At 46.7% G+C, this 25,046-nt stretch overlaps 1 protein-coding gene across 2 annotated transcripts in view; it reads right to left on the bottom strand.

Annotated features, from left to right (window-relative positions):
- LOC115107431 (ephrin type-A receptor 3-like) overlaps positions 1-25,046 on the bottom strand; it is a 193,076-nt gene that overhangs the window by 96,269 nt on the left and 71,761 nt on the right. For both annotated transcript variants that reach the window (XM_065017924.1, XM_065017925.1), the window contains exon 3: positions 17,741-18,401. In XM_065017924.1, the coding sequence (XP_064873996.1) occupies positions 17,741-18,401 (661 nt within the window). The remainder of the gene's footprint in view (positions 1-17,740; positions 18,402-25,046) is intronic.

The following is a 25,046-nucleotide window of genomic DNA, read 5'->3' as shown; positions in this document are numbered from 1 at the left end:
ATTAAAAAGTAGAGATTCAAATGTATCTGGCTGATTGAAGAATTCATCTTGTTGGACATTCCTCCCTGGCATTTGGTTCTCCCTGTCTGCCCCCTCACCCTCAGTGTGTGTGTGTGTGTGTGTGTGTGTGTGTGTGTGTGTGTGTGTGTGTGTGTGTGTGTGTGTGTGTGTGTGTGTGTGTGTGTGTGTGTGTGTGTGTGTGTGTGTGTGTGTGTGTGTGTGTGCGTGCGTGCGTGCGTGCGTGCGTGCGTGCGTGCGTGCGTGCGTGCGTGCGTGCGTGCGTGCGTGCGTGCGTGCGTGCGTGCGTGCGCGTGTGTGTGTGTGTGTCGTACGGAGCCATCTTACATACAGTGTCCGCTGTAAAAGGTCAGTGCTCATCTGTGCAGCAATTCAACCTTTAAAGGTTGGCTCCCTCTTTAAGTGACAGACACTTTACAGCCCAGAGACAGATAGAGAGGGGGGCGGGGTAGAGAGAGAGTATAGAGAGTATAGAGAGAGGATAGAGAGAGGAGAGAGAGAGGATAGATTTCAGGGTCAGTCGTGGGGTGGATAGTCACAAAGACAGAGCTGCTGTGAAGAGCCATGTCACAGCATTGTCCTCTAGGTACAGGAGAGATGCAGAGGTGGAAGGAGGGAAGGAAGGAGGAAGAGATGAAGGGAGGAAGGAAGGAGGGAGAGATGGAAGGAGGGAAGGAAGGAAGGAGGGAGAGATGAAGGGAGGAAGGAAGGAGGGAGAGATGGAAGGAAGGAAGAAGGGAGAGATGGAAGGAGGGAAGGAAGGAGGGTGAGATGGAAGGAGGGAAGGAAGGAGGGAGAGATGGAAGGGGGGAGGGAAGGAGGGAGAGATGAAGGGAGGAAGAGGATGACTGAATAGGGAGGGATGAAGGGAGGAAGAGGATGACTGAATAGGGAGGGATGAAGGGAGGAAGAGGATGACTGAATAGGGAGGGATGCCATGGGGTCTGTGAAACAGCTTCATTCTGCAGAAGCACTACCAGGAAGTAGATCTAAAATCAACACAAAATCTCTCCTTAGAAGACCTCTAGTCCAGGGTTATGTTCATCACCTCTAGTCCAGGGTTATGTTCATGACCTCTAGTCCAGGGTTATGTTCATCACCTCTAGTCCAGGGTTATGTTCATCACCTCTATTCCAGGGTTATGTTCATGACCTCTAGTCCAGGGTTATGTTCATCACCTCTATTCCAGGGTTATGTTCATGACCTCTAGTCCAGGGTTATGTTCATCACCTCTAGTCCAAGGTTATGTTCATGACCTCTAGTCCAGGGTTATGTTCATGACCTCTAGTCCAGGGTTATGTTCACAACCTCTAGTCCAGGGTTATGTTCATCACCTCTAGTCCAGGGTTTTGTTCATCACCTCTAATCCAGGGTTATGTCCATCACCTCTAGTCCAGGGTTATGTTCATGACCTCTAGTCCAGGGTTATGTTCATGACCTCTAGTCCAGGGTTATGTTCATGACCTCTAGTACAGGGTTATGTTCATGACCTCTAGTCCATGGTTATGTTCATGACCTCTAGTCCAGGGTTATGTTCATCACCTCTAGCCCAGGGTTATGTTCATCACCTCTAGCCCAGGGTTATGTTCATCACCTCTAGTCCAGGGTTATGTTCATGACCTCTAGTCCAGGGTTATGTTCATGACCTCTAGTCCAGGGTTATGTTCATGACCTCTAGTCCAGGGTTATGTTCATGAGGTGATTATAACTGAACTCATCCAGAACACTTAGTTCTGTTTTGCATTACAAAGCTTTGTCTCTTCTTTCTCCTTAGTGAACACAGCCATGGTTTTTCTAATCATTTCCCTCCATCCCCTCTTCCCCAGGTTTCTCTTCTGTCTATCAGCTTGGCCGGTCTCCACACATGGCTGGTCTGGGCATGCTCTGTTGTGTTTGGCATTCAGACTGGAGAGATGGCTAAATGCCTGATCACTGAGGCCTGACTGGCTTTAATCAGCTGAGGACACACACACACACACACACACACACACACACACACACACACACACACACACACACACACACACACACACACACACACACACACACACACACACACACACACACACACACACACACACACACACAGCTCTCCCTAAAGTGATGACTGGACTGAGGAACTAACTGCATCCTTGGGTCAGATAGTTTCCTGGCTGGTGGAGACAGATGGAAAGATCTAGTTTATTTGGTGATCTGTTCACACACAGGTCCCAGTGGAGTGTTACCTACAAACCTGACTAAGACATAGGAGACAACAATATACACAGCACACTTCACACAGCGAGGTCAAGGACTCACACACACATCTCAAGCTGCAGTGAGTTGTACGTGGGGGTTGACGGTGTCAGCTGAGGGATACAGTACTGTAGAATGTTACTTCTGCTCTCAGCTCTCCATCTGTAACCCTGCTGTACATGCTGACTGATGATTGTTGAAACGTCAACCTAAACCTGACATCGCTCTGCATCATTTCCTGCTCGTTGCTTCCTTCAACATTTCTCCATAACCACAGGCATCCACATCCCGTTCCAGAAACATGTGAAAACAACACACAGCAGCCACACAGGCCTCATAGCTGTACAGGCAGAACAAGATACACAGGCCTCATAGCTGTACAGGCAGAACAAGATACACAGGCCTCATAGCTGTACAGGCAGAACCAGATACACAGGCCTCATAGCTGTACAGGCAGAACAAGATACACAGGCCTCATAGCCGGACTACTATTTAACAGTTCTGTCAGAAATCACATAACCTCATCCCCAGGCTATTGCACACAGCGCATATAAACCTGGTAATCCACAATTCAAAGTAGGCCTCAGTGGAAGTGACCTCAGTGGAAGTGACCATAGAATTCTATGGGAGTGACCTACCTTACTGATTAAAGTATTTGTCATCAATTAATTTTAGCGAATCACTCTCCCGGGCCAGGGATGCATACCTGTCTCCCTCTAACCTGTCTCCCTCTAACCTGTCTACCTCTTACCTGTCTCCCTCTTACCTGTCTCGCTCTTACCTGTCTCGCTCTTTTCTGCCTCCCTCTTACCCGTCTCCCTCTTACCCGTCTCCCTCTAACCTGTCTCGCTCTTACCTGTCTCGCTCTTACCTGTCTCCCTCTTATCTGTCTCCCTCTTATCTGTCTCCCTCTTACCTGTCTCCCTCTTACCTGTCTCCCTCTTACCTGTCTCCCTCTTATCTGTCTCCCTCTTATCTGTCTCCCTCTTACCTGTCTCGCTCTTATCTGTCTCCCTCTCATCTGTCTACCTCTTACACTCCCGTCTCCCTCTTACCTGTCTCCCTCTTACACTCCCCTGTCTCCCTCTTACCTGTCTCCCTCTTACACTCCCCTGTCTCCCTCTTACCTGTCTCCCTCTTACACTCCCCTGTCTCCCTCTTACCTGTCTCCCTCTTACCGGTCTACCTCTTACCTTCCCCTGTCTCCCTCTTACCTGTCTCCCTCTTACCTGTCTACCTCTAACCTGTCTCCCTCTTATCTGTCTACCTCTTACCTGTCTCGCTCTTACCTGTCTCCCTCTTACCTGTCTCCCTCTAACCTGTCTACCTCTAACCTGTCTACCTCTAACCTGTCTCGCTCTTATCTGTCTCCCTCTTATCTGTCTACCTCTTACCTGTCTCGCTCTTATCTGTCTACCTCTTACCTGTCTCGCTCTTATCTGTCTCCCTTTTATCTGTCTACCTCTTACACTCCCCTGTCTCCCTCTTACCTGTCTCGCTCTTATCTGTCTACCTCTTACCTGTCTCCCTCTTATCTGTCTCCCTCTTACACTCCCCTGTCTACCTCTTACACTCCCCTGTCTACCTCTTACACTCCCGTCTACCTCTTACCTGTCTCCCTCTTATCTGTCTCCCTCTTATCTGTCTACCTCTTACCTGTCTCCCTCTTATCTGTCTACCTCTTACCTGTCTCGCTCTTATCCGTCTCCCTCTTATCTGTCTCCCTCTTATCTGTCTACCTCTTACACTCCCCTGTCTCCCTCTTACCTGTCTCCCTCTTACACTCCCCTGTCTCCCTCTTACCTGTCTCTCTTACCTGTCTCCCTCTTACCTGTCTCCCTCTTACCTGTCTCCCTCTTATCTGTCTCCCTCTTACCTGTCTCCCTCTTACCTGTCTCCCTCTTACCTGTCTCCCTCTTACCTGTCTCCCTCTTATCTGTCTCCCTCTTATCTGTCTCCCTCTTACCTGTCTCCCTCTTACCTGTCTCCCTCTAACCTGTCTCCCTCTTACCTGTCTCCCTCTTACCTGTCTCCCTCTTACCTGTCTCCCTCTTACCTTCCCCTGTCTCCCTCTTACCTGTCTCCCCCTCTTGTCCTGCTGTCATAGCTACACCACTCTCACCCATCTCTGTCACCCCCACTTCTAACCTGCACCCCACCCAGCACTTGGGGTCTCCCCAAATAGCCCCCCCCCCCCTCACATCTCTATCTGGAACCCCTCCACCCCTCTCTTTCTACCCTCTCCCTTCTCCTTCTCCCTCGCAAAACCTCTCCCGGCCAGTGATACATTCCTGGCCTGTAGTTAGCAGCTTTGAAGTCAACAGCACCATAGGAACCAGAGAACCAGAGCCTGCTGTAGAGAGGTACTGCCTGGCCTACTGTCTAGCCCCAAGCCCTGTCCGCCTTTTCTGGAAGATAACCTGATCAAATATTGAATAAGCCCTCCTCTTGTGTATGGGGCTTGGCCCAGGATCTAGAGACAGGCAACACTGGGGCAGGGGGCCAGGGGCCCTCACACACACACTGGTGTTGCCTGGAGACTATTGTTCTGTTTTCTCCTCCCAGTGGTGTATTCCTGGTTTAGACTGGCTGAATGGAGTCTTTAATAAAACCTCTATGTTTGGGATCTGAACTCTGTGTTATGTACCGTAGACAGCTTCTCTCTCCCTCTGGAGCCCCCCAGCCACTGCAGACTGGAGACAGTGTTATTGCTGTGGGCTGCAAACACTTTAATTAGTTTGCTTCGGTAGAATGGGGTTGAGAGGATTCTCAAAAAGTCAAATATCTCTGGAGGGGTTTGTGCCTGTTGCTGTTTATTTTCTGTGTTTGGGGCATCTTGCCATCTGCATTCCCCTCAAAAGCACTCTCTCACACACACACAGCAGAATACACTCAGATTTAGTCTACATTCACTGTGAAGGATTTATCTGAACTCTGTCTCAACACAAATATGATGGCTGGAGGAGAGTTATCGATCGGACACAGATCACTATATATCAATCTCCTTTACTTATGCCATGGAGAGTTCCCCTTGGATGTCAGAAATGGTAGGTTTTGGTAATACAGTCTCAGAGTATACCTAAAGCTGTTAACACACTAATGGTACTAGTTTCAGAGTATGTGAAAAGCCTGTCAGATGGGTGTGAGAGAGTATGTGATAGAAGACTAGACCTTGTGGAACCCTGAGCTCTGCTGCTCTGATCCAGGCCCATGGTGGAGTCATCTAGTTATATTCTCTGTGTGATCAGGCCCATGGTGGAGTCATCTAGGTATATTCTCTGTGTGATCAGGCCCATGGTGGAGTCATCTAGGTATATTATCTGTGTTATCAGGCCCATAGTTGAGTAATCTAGGTATATTCTCTGTGTTATCAGGCCCATGGTTGAGTAATCTAGGTATATTCTCTGTGTTATCAGGCCCATGGTTGAGTAATCTAGGTATATTCTCTGTGTGATCAGGCCCATGGTGGAGTCATCTAGGTATATTCTCTGTGTTATCAGGCCCATGGTTGAGTAATCTAGGTATATTATCTGTGTGATCAGGCCCATGGTGGAGTCATCTAGGTATATTCTCTGTGTTATCAGGCCCATGGTGGAGTAATCTAGGTATATTCTCTGTGTGATCAGGCCCATGGTGGAGTCATCTAGGTATATTCTCTGTGTTATCAGGCCCATGGTGGAGTCATCTAGGTCCATGGAAACAGTCATGCTGAGGGTTTACGACGGAAACAACCCTGGGTCGGGTAGTGAAGGATAACCAGAGAGTGTCCCTGTCACTGATAGAGAAACCAGTTACACACACACAGCCCTGGGTCGGGTAGTGAAGGATAACCAGAGAGTGTCCCTGTCACTGATAGAGAAACCAGTGACACACACACACAGAATGAGTCACAGGCTCTGATAGAGAAACCAGTGACACACACACACAGAGTGAGTCACAGGCTCTGATAGCTTCCATGTGGGAAATGACCTCGCTTTAGGAACAATATAAGTCCAGGGCTTTGCTAACAAAGAGGTGTAATTGGTTCAAACTCAAAAATATGCTGCATGAAGTCGACTTCATTATTCAACGCATCGGGGAAAGTGTGCACAGATGTTTGGACTTCACAGCCCTCTTCAGTGTGGTCTACCTGTAATACAAATTAGCCACAAAGAGATACATAATAATTATTGGATATGGGAGCAGGCATGAAGGGTAACTCACAAATCAATCGCCCCAGGAGTCTAAATGACAGTGGTCTCAGGAGGAAAGTGAACATGTGTGTGTGTGTGTGTGTGCGTGCGTGCGTGCGTGCGTGCGTGCGTGCGTGCGTGCGTGTGTGTGTGTGTGCGTGCGTGCGGGTGTGTGTTATTAAAGGTGAGTGCAACATTCGCTCCTAGCTAAATCACATACAGGATAACAAATCCCAAAGACACACGTCCACACTATTCCTCACTAGAAAAGCCTTAGTGAAAAGTCCTCCTTGCTGTGAAAACCCTGTGAGACTATGATCTGCCTCTGAATGCACAATGCTCTCTCCAGATGGACCCAATGCTCTCTCCAGATGGACCCAATGCTCTCTCCAGATGGACCCAATGCTCTCTCCAGATGGACCCAATGCTCTCTCCAGATGGACCCAATGCTCTCTCCAGATGGACCCAATGCTCTCTCCAGATGGACCCAATGCTCTCTCCAGCTGAGGTTACACTCACTCACCAGCCAGTGAGGCTTAGGAGGAGATGGACCCAATGCTCTCTCCAGCTGAGGTTACACTCACTCACCAGCCAGTGAGGCTTAGGAGGAGATGGACCCAATGCTCTCTCCAGCTGAGGTTACACTCACTCACCAGCCAGTGAGGCTTAGGAGGAGATGGACACAATGCTCTCTCCAGCTGAGGTTACACTCACTCACCAGCCAGTGAGGCTTAGGAGGAGATGGACCCAATGCTCTCTCCAGCTGAGGTTACACTCACTCACCAGCCAGTGAGGCTTAGGAGGAGATGGACCCAATGCTCTCTCCAGCTGAGGTTACACTCACTCACCAGCCAGTGAGGCTTAGGAGGAGATGGACCCAATGCTCTCTCCAGCTGAGGTTACACTCACTCACCAGCCAGTGAGGCTTAGGAGGAGATGGACCCAATGCTGAGCCAGCGTGACAGAGGAGGTTAGAGACGCTAGCAAGAAGCACAACACACACACTCTACTGCAAGGAGCACAACACACACACACTCTACTGCAAGAAGCACAACACACACACTCTACTGCAAGGAGCACAACACACACACTCTACTGCAAGGAGCACAACACACACACTCTACTGCAAGGAGCACAACACACACACTCTACTGCAAGGAGCACAACACACACACTCTACTGCAAGAAGCACAACTCACACACTCTACTGCAAGAAGCACAACACACACACTCTACTGCAAGGAGCACAACACACACACTCTACTGCAAGGAGCACAACACACACACTCTACTGCAAGAAGCACAACACACACACTCTACTGCAAGAAGCACAACACACACACACTCTACTGCAAGAAGCACAACACACACTCTACTGCAAGGAGCACCTCACGCACACTCTATTGCAAGAACTACAACACACACACTCTACTGCAAGAAGCACAACACACACACTCTACTGCAAGAAGCACAACACACACACTCTACTGCAAGAAGCACAACACACACACTCTACTGCAAGAAGCACAACACACACACTCTACTGCAAGAAGCACTGGGTTGAAGTTCTGAGCAACTTTATCACTAGCGCTAACATGTGCATGTTCTTCTAGAGATGCTGTCACTTATATAACACCAGGACCAAGAATCATAGTGATCTAGGGAGTAGAGTAGGACTGTGTCCGTGTGTGTGTGTGTGTCCGTGTGTCCGTGTGTGTGTGTGTGTGTCCGTGTGTGTGTGTGTCCGTGTGTGTGTGTGTGTCCGTGTGTGTGTGTGTGTCCGTGTGTGTGTGTGTCCGTGTGTGTGTGTCCGTGTGTGTGTGCGTGTCTGTGTGTGTGTCCGTGTGTGTGTGTGTTTGCGTGTGTGTGTTTGTTTGCATGTGTGTGTGTGTGTCTGCGTGTTTGTTTGCGTGTGCGTGTACATGTGAGTGTGTGTGTACATGTGAGAGTGTGTGTGTCTGTGTGTATATGTGAGTGTACATGTGAGTGTGAGTGTACATGTGTGTGTGAGTGTACATGTGTGTGTGAGTGTACATGTGAGTGTGTGTGTACATGTGAGTGTGTGTGTACATGTGAGTGTGTGTGTACATGTGTGTGTGAGTGTACATGTGAGTGTGTGTGTACATGTGAGTGTGTGTGTACATGTGTGTGTGTGTACATGTGAGTGTGTGTGTACATGTGTGTGTGTGTACATGTGTGTGTGTGTGTACATGTGTGTGTGTGTACATGTGTGTGTGAGTGTACATGTGAGTGTGTGTGTACATGTGAGTGTGTGTGTACATGTGAGTGTGTGTGAGTGTACATGTGAGTGTGTGTGTACATGTGAGTGTGTGTGTACATGTGAGTGTGTGTGTACATGTGAGTGTGTGTACATGTGAGTGTGTGTGTACATGTGAGTGTGGGTGTACATGTGAGTGTGAGTGTACATGTGTGTGTGAGTGTACATGTGAGTGTGTGTGTACATGTGAGTGTGTGTGTACATGTGTGTGTGAGTGTACATGTGTGTGTGAGTGTACATGTGAGTGTGTGTGTACATGTGTGTGTGAGTGTACATGTGAGTGTGTGTGTGTACATGTGAGTGTGTGTACATGTGAGTGTGTGTGTACATGTGAGTGTGAGTGTACATGTGAGTGTGTGTACATATGTGTGTGTGAGTGTGTACATGTGTGTACATGTGTGTGTGTACATGTGTGTGTGTACATATGTGTGTGTGTACATGTGTGTGTGTGTACATGTGTGTGTGTGTACATGTGTGTGTACATGTGTGTGTGTGTGTGTACATGTGTGTGTGTGTACATGTGTGTGTGTGTGTACATCATGTGTGTGTGTACATGTGTGTGTGTGTACATGTGTGTGTGTGTGTGTGTACATGTGAGTGTACATGTGTGTGTGTGTACATGTGTGTGTGTGTACATGTGAGTGTGTGTGTACATGTGTGTGTGTGTACATGTGAGTGTGTGTGTACATGTGAGTGTGTGTACATGTGTGTGTGTGTGTGTACATGTGAGTGTGTGTACATGTGTGTGTGTGTGTGTACATGTGTTTGTGTGTGTGTACATTGTGTGTGTACATGTGTGTGTGTGTGTACATGTGTGTGTGTGTGTACATGTGTGTGTGTGTGTACATGTGTGTGTGTGTGTGTGTACATGTGTGTGTGTGTGTACATGTGTGTGTGTGTACATGTGTGTGTGAGTGTACATGTGAGTGTGTGTACATGTGAGTGTGTGTACATGTGAGTGTGTGTGTGTACATGTGAGTGTGTGTGTGTACATGTGTGTGTGTGTGTACATGTGTGTGTGTGTGTGTACATGTGTGTGTGTGTGTACATGTGTGTGTGTACATGTGTGTGTGTACATGTGTGTGTGTGTGTACATGTGTGTGTGTGTACATGTGTGTGTGTGTGTGTACATGTGTGTGTGTGTGTGTACATGTGTGTGTGTGTGTGTACATGTGTGTGTGTGTGTGTACATGTGAGTGTGTGTACATGTGAGTGTGTGTACATGTGAGTGTGTGTGTACATGTGAGTGTGTGTGTACATGTGAGTGTGTGTGTACATGTGAGTGTGTGTGTACATGTGTGTGTGTGTGTACATGTGTGTGTGTGTGTACATGTGTGTGTGTGTGTGTACATGTGTGTGTGTGTGTGTGTACATGTGTGTGTACGTGTGTGTGTGTGTGTGTACATGTGTGTGTACGTGTGTGTGTGTGTGTGTACATGTGTGTGTGAGTGTACATGTGAGTGTGTGTGTACATGTGAGTGTGTGTGTACATGTGTGTGTGTGTGTGTACATGTGTGTGTGTGTGTGTACATGTGTGTGTGTGTGTACATGTGTGTGTGTGTGTGTACATGTGTGTGTGTGTGTGTGTACATGTGTGTGTGTGTGTGTACATGTGTGTGTGTGTGTGTACATGTGTGTGTGTACATGTGTGTGTGTGTGTGTACATGTGTGTGTGTGTGTACATGTGTGTGTGTGTGTACATGTGTGTGTGTGTACATGTGTGTGTGTGTGTACATGTGTGTGTACATGTGTGTGTGTGTACATGTGTGTGTGTGTGTACATGTGTGTGTACATGTGTGTGTGTGTGTACATGTGTGTGTGTGTGTACATGTGTGTACATGTGTGTGTACATGTGTGTACATGTGTGTGTGTACATGTGTGTGTGTACATGTGTGTGTGTGTGTGTACATGTGTGTGTGTGTGTGTGTACATGTGTGTGTGTGTGTGTACATGTGTGTGTGTGTGTGTACATGTGTGTGTGTGTACATGTGTGTACATGTGTGTGTGTGTGTGTGTGTGTACATGTGTGTGTGTGTGTACATGTGTGTGTGTGTACATGTGTGTGTGTGTACATGTGTGTACATGTGTGTACATGTGTGTGTGTGTGTACATGTGTGTGTGTGTACATGTGTGTGTGTGTGTACATGTGTGTGTGTGTGTACATGTGTGTGTGTGTACATGTGTGTGTGTGTACATGTGTGTGTGTACATGTGTGTGTGTGTGTGTACATGTGTGTGTGTGTGTGTACACGTGTGTGTGTGTGTGTACACATGTGTGTGTGTGTACACACATGTGTGTGTGTGTACATGTGTGTGTGTGCGTGTGTACATGTGTGTGTGTACATGTCAATTGAACACCACTTTTTTTACACCGCTCCTCACCCTCTTGCTAATCGTTTTTCCCTCTGCTCTCTCTCACACACACACACACACACAAAAAGATTCAGTCATGCATGTTAGACTGTGATTCTATAGCCGGGACCATGAGCTATTGGGCCAGGCCTGCGTCATTCTGACCCCTACAGCCTATTTGGTCGACTCCAGATTGCTCCAGTCCACTACAGACCGCCAAAGATCACCACAAAGCATTTACTGTGAGTCCATTACAAACTATTTCCAACAAGTTTAGACCAATTCAGAAACGGTTTCAGTCCACCTCAGCGCTCCTCGTTGAGGCTGAAAGAAGTACCAGTAGCTCTGGTAGGGTCTGTGCCAGAGTGTTTTAATGTGTGTGTTTTCTTCGAGGCAATCAGTAACCCATTGTGTTTGAGCGTGTACCTCCAATCAGGTTTGGGGTGTAACGGATTACAAAACAACTCTAACTGGAATACGTTACGATACCAGAAAAACTATTGTTATCAGATTACATATTACTTCTAAGATGACTTTTGAATTCAGAAAAGATGTGACAAAAAATTGAATTCGACAACTTTGTTTTCTCAATGACATTCAAATCAACATTGAAAAAAGGTGCAAGTTTGAGTTTGTTCCATCTGAGCGAGTCTGACCACAAGTCAGAGACCACTAGGATGACACACCGAATGTGCTTGATGGATCGAGGGAAAAGAGCAGGAATAGGCTTTTGTAGGCTACAGTCCAAGCTATGTCTTCCAATGGTGCGGCTGCTGTCGGCATCCAAGATTATCCAACTTGAATAAACTCTTGGAGGTAAGGATGACAGCAGTGGTGTAGCCTACGGGTAATACGGATATCACTTATTATTAATATCTTCATAGTGCATTGATGTGAATCACACTGCTGCTTTCTCAATTAGATATTTGCGCCTTACGGGTTGTGGTTGTTGTGGATGGCTGTTCACAAATGTATACATGTAAGTGTATTTTAACCCAATAATGATTGAATTCAAGAAATGTAAGATGGTTATAAATCACTGTTTTTTGCGGCCAGTAGAAAGCAACAGCTGCAGTGCGGATCCCAGCCTACGAAATAGAATGTGGAGGGAGTTCCTCCCTTCTAAACTCCCCTGTGCCTTTCTGCTCTATACTGGCAAAAAAACATCTCACTTGCAGTTTTTGGTAGTTCTCGAAACATGCCATTCCGAGAGCAGCATTTATTTTTTAACCCGAAGCAATGAGCCCAGAGTCTTTCATGCCAAAAAAATCTTAAACAAGAGAGTAGGCTAATAAGTACTTTATTTTTGGATTATGCTCAGGAAAAACAATTTGGCTAATCCTCAGCGCATTCCGAAAGTATTCAGTCCCCTTGACTTTTTCAACATTTTGTTACATTAAAGCTTTATTCTGAAATGGATTAAATTACTTTTTTCCCTTATCAATCTACACACAATACCCCATATTGACAAAGCGAAAACAATAGAAAACCGAAATACCTTATTTAGAAGTACTCAAACCCTTTGCTCTGAAACTGGTGCTTCCTGTTTCCATTGATCATCCTTGAGATGTTTATACAACTTGATTGGAGTCCACCTGTGGTAAATTCAATTGATTGGACATTATTTGGAAAGGCACATACCTGTCTATATAAGGTCCCACAGTTGATAGTGGATGCAAAAACCAAGCCCTGAGGTCAAAGGAATTGTCCGTAACGTTCCGAGACAGGATTGTACCGAGGCACAGATCTGGGGAAGGGTACCAAAAAATGTCTGCACCCGGTTGCGATGCAGTGCCTTAGACCGCTGCACCACTCGGAAGGCCCTCAGAACAAGATTATTGACGAAAAACGCTAACCAGCGCCTTTTCAGGGGAAAGTAATCTAAAAGTAACTGAAGGTAATCAGATTATGTTACTGAATTTTAGTAATCCAAAAGTTACGTTACTAATAACAATTTTGGACAGGTAACTAGTAACTGTAATGGATTACATTTAGAAAGTAACCTACCCAACCTTGCCTTCAATGCAACACAAACATGTCAGAGACTGTAGCACTCAAACTAAAGGCCACGTGTATGACTAAGGCCAGTGTGTGACCTCTCTGTGTATGTATTTTCTGTCTTTGTGTCCGCTGTGTTAGGCATGAACTCGCTTGAGCTGGCATTCTGAGAGACCCAAACTGCTCAACACACATGAACACACACACATGAACACACACAAACACAGTGTGTGAGCAATAGTGAGCAGTCTTGCTGCTTGCCTCCATGGCAACACCCCCCCCCCCACACACACAGCCTAAAATAAGACCCAAAACATGCGGAAACATCTACAGATCAAATCGCTACACAGTTACAACTCCATAATGACCAGAGCCCATATTGACAGAGAGCCAGTACTGGCCCATTGTTGTGTTACAGATGATCTGGAGATGATCTGGCTAATGAACATCAGTGTTTAGACCAAGAGACCAATCAATCATCACCAGTCATCTAAACCACTTCTAAAGCCAGTGTCAGCCTAGAGGAGGTATCAGTGGGTACTGAAAGATAAATGTAGAGTGCTCTTTCTTTCACACACACGTACACATAAACTAAGACAGGGTAGAAACAACAGCTAACATCACATGAGCCGATAGATCAGCACCAATATATTGCTCAGAACAGTGTGTGTGTGTGTGTGTGTGTGTGTGCGCGTGTGTGTTCGTGCGTACATGTGCGTGCGTGTACGTGCGTTAATTTGTTTGTGTGTGTGAGTGCATGTGTGTGTCTGATAAGTAATAAGGACAAGTGTGTGTGGGTGACTGTGTGTCTTGGTAAATCCAACAGGAATGTAAACCCTCGTCTCTCTCAGAGGAACTGGCGAACAGCTGCTGACACACACACACACTGTGACACACACATCCGGCTGGATTCTGAGCGGCCTGTGTTTGCTGTTTTAAGCTCAAAGTAAGTTTGGAGGACTTACACTGATAGTAAAACGGTGCTAGATCACCTACTCTGGTCCATTGTAACGCCAGAGGACAGTGTCACTCCTCTCCACTGGGCGACAATGTCTGTCCACAAAACTGCACTGAACAACTGTTTGTTACTAGCATGATAAGGTGAGGTGTCTACCCATCATCTCTCTACGGCTGAAGCAAATACAGCCTATTACAAGGATGAGATCCAGTTAAGACCCTCCTGAGTGAGGTGACCTTCAGTGCTCAGACAACGTTACATTACTGGCAAAGCACTTTAAGTGCATTGAACTTTGCTCTTAATGCTAGCAGACAATGCTTGAATGCACGCACACACACGTGTGTGTACACACAAAGAAACACACACATATAGACTGAAACACACACATATACACTGAAACACACTACATATACACTGAAACACACCACATACACACCGAAACACACCACATACACACCGAAACACACTACATATACACTGAAACACACCACATATACACTGAAACACACCACATATACACTGAAACACACTACATATACACTGAAACACACTACATATACACTGAAACACACCACATATACACTGAAACACACTACATATACACTGAAACACACCACATATACACTGAAACACACTACATATACACTGAAACACACCACATATACACTGAAACACACTACAAATACACTGAAACACACTACATATACACCGAAACACACTACAAATACACAGTGTATACACGTTGTAAACACTGAGACATATACACTGAAACACACCACATATACACTGAAACACACCACATATACACTGAAACACACCACATATACACTGAAACACACCACATATACATCGAAACACACCACATATACACCAAAACACACTACAAATACACTGAAACACACCACATATACACTGTGTTACGAATCCCTTTTGGCCCGACATTCTAGGGGGGATGGTAATGAGACCCGTAACATAACTCATGCAAATTATTATTGTGACAAAGTAAAAGTGTGCACGAAATAACCACGACAACAGAAATCTACCGTCAAACTCTAGGTTTATTTATAAACACACGGTAATGGGGGGAGCAGGAAAAGGGGCTGAGCTGGACCCAAGGAAAGAAACAATAAGTATTCAAAAACACCCCTAAGCTAGACTAGCCTACTTTAACAACAGCTAACTAACTAACCAAAAATACAGTGGGTGGTCCGCCCAGTTCTAACTAGTGTATTTAACAAAGTTCACCTACGGGTAGTGTATGCCCATGGGCGACTTGTCTTGGTTTCCCCTTTTCCCACCAGCAACAAACAAACACCATAACCAAAAACAATACTCACAGGTGATGACAAAGTGCTATGGAGGTGCTTTAAACAAAAGAGAGGTTAAGACACAAAGCGAGAGTGAAACACAGAGACCTACAGACATGGCATTTACAGAGAGATTGAGCTAGAGATTGCTAGATATTGAGCTAGAGATTGCTCCAGAGCAAACAAATGATGGGGTTTTTAAACCATGGGGAAGGAACTGTGATAGGGTAGGAAATAGGAGGAGGTGTGTCTTCTGATTGATGATTGATTGTTGACTGATTGGGGAGTGATGGTTTTCACCTGTGAGGGGAGAAGGAGAGAAAAGAAACACACACACAGGATACACACACACAGGATAACTGTATCCGTAACACACTGAAACACACTACATATACACTGAAACACACTACATATACACTGAAACACACCACATACACACCGAAACACACCACATATACACTGAAACACACCACATACACACTGAAACACACCACATATACACCAAAACACACTACAAATACACAGTGTATACACGTTGTAAACACTGAGACATATACACTGAAACACATCACATATACACTGAAACACACCACATATACACCGAAACATACCACATATACACTGAAGCACAACACATAGGCGGCAGCAGGCTAAACCTGTGTAGCTGGACGGAGTGTTTGTGTTCTTTTGAAGCCTCACTATGAAAACATCCCTCAGCTTCACACACATTTCTGAACAAACACACACAGCTATGGAAAGGGATAATTATGACAGTTTAATACAATACCCCACATTCTCTACTAAATCCTTCAAATACACTCTGAGGCCTATACAAACACATAAAAACACACACGCACACACACACACACACACACACACACACACACACACACACACACACACACACACACAAATGGAAGATGCTGCATCACTTCTCAAAGAAAACACACTCCATTAAATATTCAGTGAACTATAGCAGTAAAGCGTTTCTCTTCATCGTACTCAGAGTTACACTAACACACACTGCTAGGAGAATTAGGTCTGGATACCTAAACATTTCCCTGCGTTAGCCACTCTCCTACCCGCCGCACATTACACTGGCCCCCCAACACTCATCTGTCTGTTAACACTAGGGGCCTGGTGGACGAGCTGCACACATGGCCCCTCGCTGTCGCTGCTCATGGGGGACTGTGTGTGTGTGTGTGTGTGTGTGTGTGTGTGTGTGTGTGTGTGTGTGTGTGTGTGTGTGTGTGTGTGCGTGTGTGCGTGCGTGCGTGCGTGCGTGTGAGTGCGTGCGTGCGTGCGTGTGTGTGTGTCACAGAGCAGCTGTCACAGACTGGAGTAACATAAGCCCTTATTAGACTCCATTAGTCGTCAGTGAAACTAATAAGAGATTGTCAAATACACCCAAACATTCACACTACTCACACTGACTGGGGAGAGAGTGAGAGAGAGAAAGAGAGAGCGCAGCAGGAGGTATTGCCTCACACTACCATTTGTCTGTCTTCCTTTTAAGGGAAAGGAGCTTCTCTCTGTTACCCTTGACACCAGAACTTCAACTATGAGATTCGCTTTGATCTTTCATTACACTAAACATGACTCATTCATCCTTCCACACACGCATCCATAGAATAGTGAATGCACAGAGAGTAGATCAATATCTTCACGTAGCGCTCAACACAGCACATTCCCATCTGAAAGGAGAGAAGAGGAGTAGATGGTCTCTTGGCGTGTCGGAGCTGTAGTCATTTCTTTGGGCTCCCACTGGAACCAACACACACTATATCACCATATTATAATGTCTTTAAACACCATATGATACAACATCATCTTCTCCAGGCCTATTTCCCAGCCCTGCACCCAAGTCAAAACACCCAAAACACCAGCCCAGTAACCTTTATGACCCAGTCCTCAGCAGCACACACCCTTCTCTCTGATATCCCCCTCTCTCCATGGCCTCCAACAGCAGACACACACACAGAGAACTATGATCCTTCCTCTGTTCTGATGAGGTGAGAGAGGAGGAGCTCACTGATATACAGTAACTACTGCAAGCTGGTCCCTGTACCATATACAAACACAGAACTCCTCTCTCAACCCTCATACACACATCCCGTATCTGGTTTCTAGTGGTAGAACGAAGGCCAGAGGTGGCCGACAGATATAAGGTGTGTGTACATGTGCAGTAGATCAGGACTGAAACCACACTTTCAAAACATTACAAGGTACTGTACACACAGAGCATATGTTGAAGTCACTGTATATTTCAGCAATGGAGTGGGAGGGAGGTGGGAGAGAGAGATAAAATAAAGGGGAGGGAGGTGGGAGAGAGAGATAAAATAAAGGGGAGAGAGAGGGGGAGAAAAAAGTATAAAAAGAAAGAAGGAAATGCATTCAGTGAACATTATAACTCTGTGTCTTACCTTGGCAGGAGCTCCCTCTGTCCTCATAGCCAACGTTACACAGACACTTCCCTATGGGCACTAGCCACTCCCCCTCTGTACTACAGTACATACGCGGTGGCTCCTCCTCCTTGGAGTGATTGACACACGAGCCCTTCACCTCCACCAATGACTGAGAGTCCATTGGCACGGTATCAGGGAAGGAGGCCAAGTTCCTCACAATGAATGGGCACTTCTTAAAGTAGACCCTGACTGACACCAGGGCCACACACGCCCCCACGTCCTGGAACGCCAGGTAGAAGCCCTTCTTCGTAACAGGCCCCACCTCCCGGACCTCCGTGTTGAGCTTCAGAATGCGGTCCCCCAGGTCCATCTGGGTGAAGCTCTCGTCTGCAGCGATGGTGTCGATCTTAGAGAACTGGTGTTCTCTGAAGTGACTGCCCTGGTCCTCGTCTGTCTCCATGTACAGCAGGTTGAAGGTCTCCTTGCAGGTCCCCAGGACCAGGGGGATGGAGTTACAGTCTCTCAGGGTGAACTTTAGCTCCACGTAGATCTTCTGGGCCGACTGGCGGGGGATCCAGTTGGTCCTCAGCCAGTTGTTCTGACTGTACTCCATCACGTTACACACCTGGAAGGTCCTGATGGGAGTGTAGTGCTCATCTACTCCGCTGATCTCCTCCCACTGAGAAGACGGGGAGATGCAGGAGGGAGGGATGAAAGAGATGGGAAAGGGAGGAAAGAGAATGAATTTTCTAAACACACCAGGATACTCATACATCATGTAGTTTAGTCTCCCAGCGGTTAAACATTGAATCAAAGCTGTGATGAATAGGGAAAGACTTGAACAATGGTTATTATTGTGACTAAAGTGACACATGTTATAATGTATGGCTTTAAATGCCATTATTCTCCATCAGAGTGAGTGGATAAATGAATGGATAAGTATTTCTTCCACACAGAGGCTCTGGGTAAGAGAAACTTTAGTTTAATGATGAACAGAGAGTCTGTGATTTCTATTACAATAGTGATTTTATTTGGCAACCAACAGCATTCATAATTTCACTCCTTTTATAACCCTCTCTTTCTCTCTCTCTCTCTCTCTCTCTCTCTCTCTCTCTCTCTCTCTCTCTCTCTCTCTCTCTCTCTCTCTCAAGGCCTCTACTAAAGCCAGGTATTCTTTTCATTCACGTCTTCTACATATGGAAGTCTCTTTACATCATTAGAGGGGATTCTTTCTCCTCTTCATTCCACAGACTTTTAGCTTCCACTCCTAAAGGTCTGTGGTCTGCTACTCAGCTGCTATCCCTGGCGCAAGGTTAGGAACAAATTTCTCCCTCTCTCTCTGAAAGGAGATCACTGTGGGACGTAGGAACCAGGATTTATACTATTATGACTTTATGTCTTCATGTACAGCGATATGATGCTAATTAAAATAGATCAAATTTGACTCAGCGATTTGCTCTTTCCACTAATACTGTCTTGGTATGAGTTCCCTCTGGGATGCACACACACACACACACACACACACACACACACACACACACACACACACACACACAGGCACGCCAGTGTGGTTAGAGAGGGAAGCAGGGGTTAGAAATTAAATCCAGGTGGCAGCACAGAGTAACTGAGACTTGCCGTGTGTGTGTGTGTGTGTGTGTGTGTGTGTGTGTGTGTGTGTGTGTGTGTGTGTGTGTGTGTGTGTGTGTGTGTGAGAGAGTTATCTTATTCCAGAGAATGGCTGTGCTTTAAACCACTGCTGCCAAAACATATGAAAATGTTTATATGATGTGCAGCTCATACACTGGAGAATAGCATATTACATGGACCATCCCCTACCATACATGACATCATTATGACAAACTTCACCCCTCCCTCGCTCCTTTCCCCTCTTTCTTCATCCCTTTCTGCATCTCTCTTTGACACACACACAGCATGAGATGTCATCTCTCAACTGCACAGGCTCTCGCTCCTCTCCAGCTCGGATGATGACAGTGGGCTTGTATAATTATCTCTTTGCAGTACTGATACCAACAAGGGGGAGAGGGGGGGATAGAGAGAGGAAAAGAGATAAAGAGAGGGAGAAATGAAATTGGGAAACCAGTTGGTATGTTTGGCAAAGCCCTAACCCTACACCCATGTGTGCATTGGCTATGAAGCCAGGCCAATGAGCACGCACGCACACACACACACACACACACACACACACACACACACACACACACACACACACACACACACACACACACACTGGCAGCTAGCTGAGTCTCTGGCAGCGGGGCAGTGAGAGAGGAGAGCTGGTGTTTCAGAGAGGGAGATATGTAATAACCTTATAATCCTTCTCCTGATCGCGTTACAGTGGAATTACATTGGTTAGACAAGACTGTCATGTCTACAGTCCTGTAGTAGTATTATATACATGATCTCTGTGAGTTAGCCTTAACACACACACACACATTCACCACACACACACATTCACCACACACACACACATTCACACACACACACACACACATTCACCACATACACACACATTCACCACACACACACACACATTCACCACACACACACATTCACCACACACACACACATTCACCACACACACACACACACATTCACCACACACACACACACATTCACCACACACACACACATTCACCACACACACACACATTCACCACCCACACACACACACACACATATTGTACATATAAGTACACACACTTTCACACACACAGTTTCTCAGTTTCTATACTCTTCCTCTTCATTTAAATGCCTATGAGGTCAGAATGACAGAGTTACTGGGTTTCCATTATTGAAGAGAGAGTGGGGGAGGGAGAGAGAGAGGGGGAGGGAGAGAGAGGGAGGGAGGGAGAGAGAGGGGGAGGGAGAGAGTGGGGGAGAGAGAGAGAGGGGGGAGAGAGAGAGAGAGAGAGAGAGAGAGAGAGAGAGAGAGAGAGAGAGAGAGAAAGAGGGGGTGGAGAGAGAGGGGGAGGGAGAGAGAGACAGACAGACAGAGAGAGGGGGAGAGAGAGAGAGAGAGAGAGAGGGTGGGGAGAGAGAGAGTGGGGGGGGGAGGGAGAGAGAGAGAGGGGGAGAGGGGGAGGGAGAGACAGGGGGTAGAGAGAGAGTGGGGGAGGGAGAGTGAGAGAGAGACAGAGAGAGTGGGGGTAGGGAGAGAGAGAGGGGAGGGAGAGAGAGAGAGTGGGGGAGGGAGAGAGAGAGTTGGGGGAGGGAGAGAGAGAGAGTGTATAGAGAGAGACAATGGGGTAGAGGTATAAAATTAATAATTCAAATTCAGAGATTTAAAAAAATGTAGAAATGTTATTATTTTATATACTAAATGATTCACACCCCTGTTTTCAATACCTTTCAATACCTCACCTTGCAAAGTTAACGGCACTGAGCCTTTTGTTCTGAGTTGGAGAACACATTGGGAGGGATCTTAGACCATTCCTCCATATCTTCTAGATATTTGGACATTCCTTAGCCTGCGCTTATTAACTGCCCTCTTTAAATCTAACCACAGGTTTTCATTGGGTTTTAAGTCTGGAGACTGAGTTGACCATTTAAACACGTAGATTTTGAGACAAATTAATATCACGATACACCACCGTATTTTACATGGTGTGCGTGGCCAAAGACCTCTATATTCATATCGTCTGACCAAAACACCGGTTCCAATCCATGTACCAATGCAGTTAAGCAAACTCCAGGCGTTTACATTTATTGGATAACATGAAAATAAAGCTATTTGGCCACGCACACGAGTTGTGTGTTTAGAGTCGAAATGAGAACGCATCAGCAGAAATGAACCTACTGTAAAATATGGTGGTGGATCTTTGATGTTATGGGGCTATTTTGCTTCAACTGGTCCTGGGGCCTTGGTTAAAAGCCCCTAGAGTAGATGTCCATGCGAAAAAATCGTTTTAGCATGATAATACAAAATAAAAAAATCTCATCAAAATCCATCTGTTTCAGCTAGAGATATCTGTTTCAGCTAGAGATATCTGTATGTTGCATGGGCATCGTCTCAATCCACCGCACTGGTCAATGTCAGCCATCCACATCTGTGGTGGAAGGTGGCAGAGCTACAGCTGTGTTTGTCAGCCATCCACATCTGTGGTGGAAGGTGGCAGAGCTATAGCTGTGTTTGTCAGCCATCCACATCTGTGGTGGAAGGTGGCAGAGCTACAGCTGTGTTTGTCAGCCATCCACATCTGTGGTGGAAGGTGGCAGAGCTACAGCTGTGTTTGTCAGCCATCCACATCTGTGGTGGAAGGTGGCAGAGCTACAGCTGTGTTTGTCCGGCCAGGAGACATCTGTGGTGGAAGGTGGCAGAGCTACAGCTGTGTTTGTCAGACCAGGAGACATATGTGGTGGAAGGTGGCAGAGCTACAGCTGTGTTTGTCAGACCAGGAGACATATGTGGTGGAAAGTGGCAGAGCTACAGCTTGTTTGTCCGGCCAGGAGACATATGTGGTGGAAGGTGGCAGAGCAACAGCTGTGTTTGTCAGACCAGGAGACATATGTGGTGGAAGGTGGCAGAGCTATAGCTGTGTTTGTCAGACCAGGAGACATATGTGGTTTAAGGTGGCAGAGCTACAGCTGTGTTTGTCAGACCAGGAGACATCTGTGGTGGAAGGTGGCAGAGCTATAGCTGTGTTTGTCCGGCCAGGAGACATCTGTGGTGTAAGGTGGCAGAGCTACAGCTGTGTTTGTCAGACCAGGAGACATATGTGGTGGAAGGTGGCAGAGCTACAGCTGTGTTTGTCAGACCAGGAGACATATGTGGTGGAAAGTGGCAGAGCTACAGCTTGTTTGTCCGGCCAGGAGACATATGTGGTGGAAGGTGGCAGAGCAACAGCTGTGTTTGTCAGACCAGGAGACATATGTGGTGGAAGGTGGCAGAGCTATAGCTGTGTTTGTCAGACCAGGAGACATATGTGGTTTAAGGTGGCAGAGCTACAGCTGTGTTTGTCAGACCAGGAGACATCTGTGGTGGAAGGTGGCAGAGCTATAGCTGTGTTTGTCCGGCCAGGAGACATCTGTGGTGGAAGGTGGCAGAGCTACAGCTGTGTTTGTCAGACCAGGAGACATCCCGAAAATCAGTCTTCTCATGAACACATCTGTAGCGTCCGAACGGTTTGGGCTACACACTCATATGACTACCCCTGACCTCTGACCCCAGGTCACAGCTGTGGGGGGGGGTCATAGGGAGGTCAGTGTGTGAACTTGCCCCTGGCTGAGAGGAGGATAAGGGCTCTGTGATCTGTGCTGTAGGTAGAACAGGCTGCAGCAGTAAAACCGGGGGGAACCTGAGACACTGAGGCTGGTCCATCTAACGACCACATCAGACTCTCTGACAAACTGACCAATCAGCAGTCTGCACAGGGCACTTCAAAGGACTGAGGGATAGCGTCAGTCAAATGGCAGATTTAGACACATTTACAACAAATTTGGTTGTTTCCTTGTTTTTGTGTGATAAATGATATCAACGCTGGTTCCTGAACACTATTTTGTGCACCATTTGTATTTTTATAGTTCCAATACATGTATTCAAGGGTTTAGAAACTAAATGGAGTTTGACGGCTGATATTGATGGCTGTGACCCAACACAGAAGGTCAAAGTGGTGAAACCTGAACCGCCATTGATCTGACTAGTGTCCAATAATGAGTCGGTTTCAGCTGTTAGATTGAGACACAAATCATCAGGAGAGAGGTGGAAAACCCCTCTCTCTTTCTTTATTTCTTTCTCTCTCTTTTTCTCCATTCCCACAGCCTGGTGGTCGTCACCAAAGAGAAGAGCAGAGCGGAGAGCAGCTTAAGTTTCCTGCTCTGGGTCGCCGTGACAACTGCACCACATCAGTCAGAAGCTTTTCATCACAGCTTTGACCAGAGAGAAACCATAACACACTCTACACCCCCCCTCCAAACCCCTTTATATCCCCTCTATAGTCCCCCACTATAGCAGCCTCTCTCCAAGCCCCACCATGTGCTAATCTCTCGTTTATGGATGGGCTTTCTCTTCTCTCCCAGTGCAGCTGGGGACCTCTCACTCTGTCAGTCAGTCAGTATTTATTTGGGGGAAATATGGTGCTAGGGTGACTAAATGAGTTTGGATATTACAATACGTGGAGACTGAGGAGTGGTGGACGCTGGCCAAAAGAGCTGTGCCATTAAGCTCTGGACTGGAGAGCAGTAATGTAGTGTGTCTCTCTGGGATTGGATGAGGCGATGCCAGGAGAGCATAGTGTGTGTAGGGCCAGACCTCAGGCTCCCAGCACCATGTAGAGTTTCTCTCTGGGATTGGATGAGGTGATGCCAGGAGAGCATAGTGTGTGTAGGGCCAGACCTCAGGCTCCCAGCACCATGTAGAGTTTCTCTCTGGGATTGGATGAGGTGATGCCAGGAGAGCATAGTGTGTGTAGGGCCAGACCTCAGGCTCCCAGCACCATGTAGAGTTTCTCTCTGGGATTGGATGAGGTGATGCCAGGAGAGCATAGTGTGTGTAGGGCCAGACCTCAGGCTCCCAGCACCATGTAGAGTTTCTCTCTGGGATTGGATGAGGTGATGCCAGGAGAGCATAGTGTGTGTAGGGCCAGACTTCAGGCTCCCAGCACCATGTCGAGTTTCTCTCTGGGATTGGATGAGGTGATGCCAGGAGAGCATAGTGTGTGTAGGGCCAGACCTCAGGCTCCCAGCACCATGTAGAGTTTCTCTCTGGGATTGGATGAGGCGATGCCAGGAGAGCATAGTGTGTGTAGGGCCAGACCTCAGGCTCCCAGCACCATGTAGAGTTTCTCTCTGGGATTGGATGAGGTGATGCCAGGAGAGCATAGTGTGTGTAGGGCCAGACCTCAGGCTCCCAGCACCATGTCGAGTTTCTTTCTGGGATTGGATGAGGTGATGCCAGGAGAGCATAGTGTGTGTAGGGCCAGACCTCAGGCTCCCAGCACCATGTCGAGTTTCTCTCTGGGATTGGATGAGGTGATGCCAGGAGAGCATAGTGTGTGTAGGGCCAGACCTCAGGCTCCCAGCACCATGTAGAGTTTCTCATTATTCCACATATGCAGTTGGAGATGAGTTCTTCTTCTGGTTCCTCAGACAATGTGGAATATATCTGTAAATTGGTGAGGGTAAATTGCTAGGGATTTATTCTTTCAAAGATGTGAAAAGATGTGAAACGTGAGTTTATGACACATCCTAACAACGTGTCATAAACTCTTAATCTACAGTGCATTTGGGAAGTATTCAGACCTCTTTGACTTTTACCACAATTTGTTATGTTATAGCTTTATTTAAAAATTTATTAAATTGTTTTTTT

Source organism: Oncorhynchus nerka, linkage group LG1, assembly GCF_034236695.1.
Source record: "Oncorhynchus nerka isolate Pitt River linkage group LG1, Oner_Uvic_2.0, whole genome shotgun sequence".
In the NCBI taxonomy this organism is placed as follows: domain Eukaryota; kingdom Metazoa; phylum Chordata; class Actinopteri; order Salmoniformes; family Salmonidae; genus Oncorhynchus; species Oncorhynchus nerka.
The sequence above is the reverse complement of the archived record's forward strand: the minus strand, read 5'-3'. Positions and strand labels throughout refer to the sequence as shown.